Below are 4,866 nucleotides of genomic sequence, written 5' to 3'. Positions count from 1 at the left end.
TTTCCAGACAACAATATATATGTCTATTTATCCGCGCCTTCACCCACATGAGGTATTTCCAAAATGTAAAACTTTGGCAATCTCTTAGGTTGAAAATTATTACCTTTTAAAAATTTACATTCTTGAATTTACAAAGGAATTTCAATGACTTGTTTCAGTTTATTGCCATTTATATTTTCTTTGAGCTTCTTATTCATTTTCTTTCTCCATTTTAGTTAATAAGTCACTGTTTTCTGCTTACTCATTTGGAAGAGCACCTTCTATACTATGAAATTAAACTCTTTTGCATAATACAAAAGTTTTGCAATTTTATGTATTCAGAATCAACAATTTTTCTTATAGGTTCCTGATTTTTATGTCATACTTGAAAATAATTCACCTATTCCAACCTGCATGATTTCTTCTAGTACCTTTATGGGTAGTTCTATACAATTAATAGTTGTTATATTTGGAATCTATTTTGGTATAAGGATAATAAGAATCTAGCTTTTTTCTTTTAGTTTTTGTTTTTAATAAGAGAAGGTGTGGGTTTATAGAACAATCATGTATAAAATACAGAATTCTCATATAGTAACACCTTACACTGTGTGGTGCCTTTGTTAAAATTGATGAAAGCACATTTTTATAATTGTACTATTAATTATAGCCCAAGGTTTATAGCTGGGTTAACTGTTTATATAGTTCAGTTTCACGGATTTAAAAACATTTTTTTCTATTATCATATACACAGCCTAATAGTTCCCCTTTTAACTACATTCCAATATATATTTCAGTGCTGTTAATTATGTTCACAATGCTGTGCTACCATCACCACCATCCATTACCAAAACATTTCCATCATTCCAAACAGGAACATTGTACCTTAAGCCTTAATTTCCCATTCTCTATCCACACCCCATCTCATGGTAATTTATATTCTAAATTCTGCTCTATGAGTTTACTTATTCTAATTATTTCATATCAGTGAGATCATACAATATTTGTCATTTTCTCTGGTTTATTTCATTCAACATGATGTTTACATGTTGTCACATGTATCAGAACTCCACTCCTTTTTTTTTTTTTTTTTTTTTTTTTTTTTTTTTTTTTTTGTCTTGCAACTGCAATTTTATTTTCTTTTGTGAAAATAAACAACTGGGAGTTTAAATTGTTCCAAAAAACCATAAAAACAAAAAAGAAATACACATAGAAGAAGCACGTGAGGTGATGGGACAAGGGGAAGAGGATCTTTAGAACTTTGGCGGATTGTAGGAGCAGGGACCCAGACGACGAGAGCCAGAGCCGCGAGCCAGGTGCTGCCGTCTGCCCCGCTGGACTGTCAGGAGAAGATCTCAACTGGTAACGGGGTGGAATACGGGCTTCTCCTCCAAGGAAGTGGCAGGCACCTTGAGTCCCTTTAAATGTTGGGGAGAACCGTTTCAGAGGACCTCTTTCCCTACCAAAAATTGGAGGCCAGGAGGTTAGGTCACACTGGGGGAAAGGGGATGCTGGTGAAGATAAATCAGGCAGTGATGTCTTCTCCCATGGCGACAGCCTTACACCGGGCAGAGGACAAAGGAGACAGAGAACACATGATCCTCAGCAAATGATAAGACCTTCGGTTGGTTAGTAGGAGATGACCAGGAAAGGGGTCTAGCTGAGGAGGTCCCAGGTCAAGAGATCATGGCCCCGGCACCCATGCAGACTCAGTGGTGGGGGGGGGGGAGTTGGGGCAAGTGGGAGATGAAGAGAAGAGGGAGGAGGGCAGAAAAGAAAAGAGGTAGAGAGAAAGCTGTCTTCTGCCCAGGCCCATCCACCATGGCACATACAGGAAGCGTAACATACTACTTTTCCGTTCTCTCTCTTTTTTTTTTTGTTTGTTTTGTTTTGTTTTTTAAAAAAGCGTTAAGGTCAGCTACCGGTTACATCTACAAAATGTAAAGTGCTGATGTTACCAGTCACTTTACAGAACAGTCCAGAGGGGTCAAATATTGACCAATAAAGTTTCCTTTTTCTCTTCTGAATCTCTACTACTCGATGAGTCGCTCACAGCCTGCATAGGCCAGGGGGCGGCTTAGTGGGCAGACTTGGTGACCAGAGACAGAGGCTGGGCCTGGAGCACAGGGAGGGCCTGGTGGGCATGGAGCGTGGCTGGGAAGGATGGTGGGGATGTCAGCAGAGCGGTGGGCATGGAGCCGAGGGGCAGGGGCCGGGAGAGGAGGGGAGGCTGGCTGCCCATCTGGCCAGAGGATGTGGCGGCAGCCTTGGCCGACAGGAAGGCAGCCGAGTGGAGGGCCAGCTGGGCCCGGGTCTCTGGCTTGGTGGTGAGGGACAGGGGCTGCGCTTGCTCCGAGTGGGTGGCAGCGGGGGCAGCTGGCGAGGCCAAGGCAGCGGAAGGGGTGGCGGGGGAGTCGAGCGTGCTGCCGTGGGAGGAGGCAGGGCTGTCCCAGGGCTTCTCGGGGGGCAGGTACTGAACACATGGCTTCTTGCTCTTGGATGCCACAGCACCGTCTGCCTCTTGGACTTGTTGCTGAGACTGGGTCTGTGATAGCTGCTTTTCTCTCTTCCTCTTCTTTTTCTTACCGTAGTTGTCCCGGGCTGACCAGGTTGGGTAGAGCTGGGAGTGCAGCTGCCGCTCCTTCCGAGCCAGCTCATAGTACTTGGCCTGCTCCTCTCGAGAGAGGTTGTGCCACTTCCTTCCCAGGATCTGGTTGATGGCCGCGCTCTCCTTCAGGGTGCACTCCGCCACCACCTTGGCCCGCATCTCCTTCATGTATAACATGAAGGCGTTGAGAGGCTTCTTCACGTGGGGCTTCTTCTCCTCCTCCTTTTTCACCGTGACCGGTGATTTCGCGCTCACTGCTGGGCTGAGGCTGGGGGCTGCTGGCTCCTGCTTGACGATGGGGGAGACGATGGCAGGGTGGGGGATCCCTGAGGTGGGCAGGCCAGGGTGGGCGGGGGCCACCATGTGAGGGGAGAAGCGGCTGGAAACCAGGCTGGACACTGAGGCGTTCATGGCGAGGGCAGGGTAAGGGTGCCGGAAGCCCCCGGGCGGAAGGGAGTACATGGGCTGTCCTTGCTGTGGGACGAGCCAGCCGAGGGGATGGGGGATTTGTCCGACAGCTCCGGGAGACAGAGGGTAGTATGGTGACAGCTCAGATGGGTGAGGGGGCCGGGGGATTCCTGTCTTTGGATCGATCTCTGGGGAGAGGTGTGCAGGAGGGGAGCCCGGGGAGAAGTGGTCGTTGCTGTAGGTGATCAGGGGGGTCAGCGGATGCATGTGATGTGGGTGCTGCACCACGGGCACTTTGTTAGACAAGTGAGCTGGGGACGGCGACCTCGTGTCCTTCACTGTGGCACTGGAGGGGACGTCAAGGAGGGGCCATTTCATCTGCAGGTAGGTGCGCGCTCCTCCGGGCGACAGGGGTCCGTTGGGGAGGTACGGGCTGCTCAGGTCCGGGATCATCAGGAAGGGGTACCCGGGGTAGGGGGGGCCCTTAAAGAACGCGCCGTCCTGGGGCCTTCTCACTTCGGTGAAGTAGTCCCGCGGCCGCTGGAAAGCGTCCCGGGCGGGCTGCGGGCGCCGCTCGGCCTCCGAGTCCGAGCTGCTGCTCTGGTTCTCCGACTCGTTGACCAGGGACGACTTGACCTCGTCCAGGTCCCGCTGCGCCGAGGCGCTGTCGCTGCTCGGCTCCTGCTCCTCGCCCCCCTCGTCTTGGAAGGGGATCAGCTCGTCGTTCGCCCCGAGGTCGTCCCCTCCTCCGGCCGCCCCGGCCTCCGAGCCGCCGCCGCCGCCGCCACCTCCGCCGCCGCCGAGCTGGGGCATGGTGGGGCCGCCGCGCGGGCCGGGGCCGCCGCTCTCCGAGCCCCCCCTGCCGCCCGCACCCGCGCCCGGCCCCGCGGCCGCAGCGGCCCGAAAGTTTGACAGGGCGTGGCCGGGCGGGAAGCGGGGCGGGGGCGGCGCGGCTCCGGCCCCTCTGGCAGCGCCGAGCCCCCGGCTCCTCCGCTCGCCGCCGCCGCCGCCCGCTAGGCCCGGGTCCACTCCTTTTTATAGTTGAATAATAATATCCCATTGTGTGTTTATACCATTTACCCATTCATCATTGATGGACACTTGGATTATTTCCATCTGTTGGCAATTGTGAATAATGCCGCTATGAACTTCCTTGTACAGATATCTGTTCAACTCCTTGACTTCAATTCTTTTGGGCATACACCTAGTAGTGGATTGCTGGGTCATATGGTAATTCTATACTTGACTTCCTGAGGAATCGCCAAACTATTTTCCACAGCAGCTGCACTATTTTACATTCCTACCAACAATGAATGAGCATTTCTATTTCTCTGCATCCTCTCCAGCACTTGCAATTTTCCAATTTTTTAATAGCAGCCATTTTAATGCATATGAGATGGTAAACACTTGTATTTTTTTTCTTTTATTTTTAATTACAAAATTGCTTTAATCTGGTGCATATAAAATACCTCATCAGTATCTGTAATTTATGAGCCTAATTAGAAGCCAATTCAGGCAGCTACACTTGAGAATGTTGGGCAAAGCTTCTTGAACTAGGACACTGAAATTTGTCCCTTAAAGACTGGACAATATTTTGCTGATAGTCATTCAGTCTGTCAGGATTGTTGTATGATGCTAGATACGGTGAAAGACCATGTCTGCTGTTTATAGTCCTTTTTGAAGTGCAGGGACTTCTCAAAGAGTGAGGTGTGTTGTTGCTTCAGACTTTTTGGGAAAAATCAGCATACATGATCTTTGGGTCAGATTTCTCCTACAATTATGATATAGCTCTAACTCTGACTCATCTTCTTCTGACTTATTTCCACATAGTTGTTTTCATCACCTTCAGTCTCTTTGAAATTGGAAAAATTGTT

At 49.7% G+C, this 4,866-nt stretch overlaps 1 protein-coding gene across 1 annotated transcript; it reads right to left on the bottom strand.

Moving 5' to 3' along the window:
- Positions 1-1,099: 1,099 nt before the first annotated feature.
- Positions 1,100-3,985, bottom strand: LOC119506999 (transcription factor 7-like 1). The gene has a single exon (XM_037800049.1). It carries the CDS (start codon positions 3,803-3,805, stop codon positions 2,054-2,056), a length of 1,752 nt encoding a protein of 583 aa, XP_037655977.1. The 5' UTR covers positions 3,806-3,985; the 3' UTR covers positions 1,100-2,053.
- Positions 3,986-4,866: the final 881 nt, after the last annotated feature.

This window comes from Choloepus didactylus, chromosome 12, assembly GCF_015220235.1.
Source record: "Choloepus didactylus isolate mChoDid1 chromosome 12, mChoDid1.pri, whole genome shotgun sequence".
NCBI lineage: Eukaryota > Metazoa > Chordata > Mammalia > Pilosa > Megalonychidae > Choloepus > Choloepus didactylus.
This window is presented reverse-complemented; position numbering and strand designations above follow the sequence as displayed.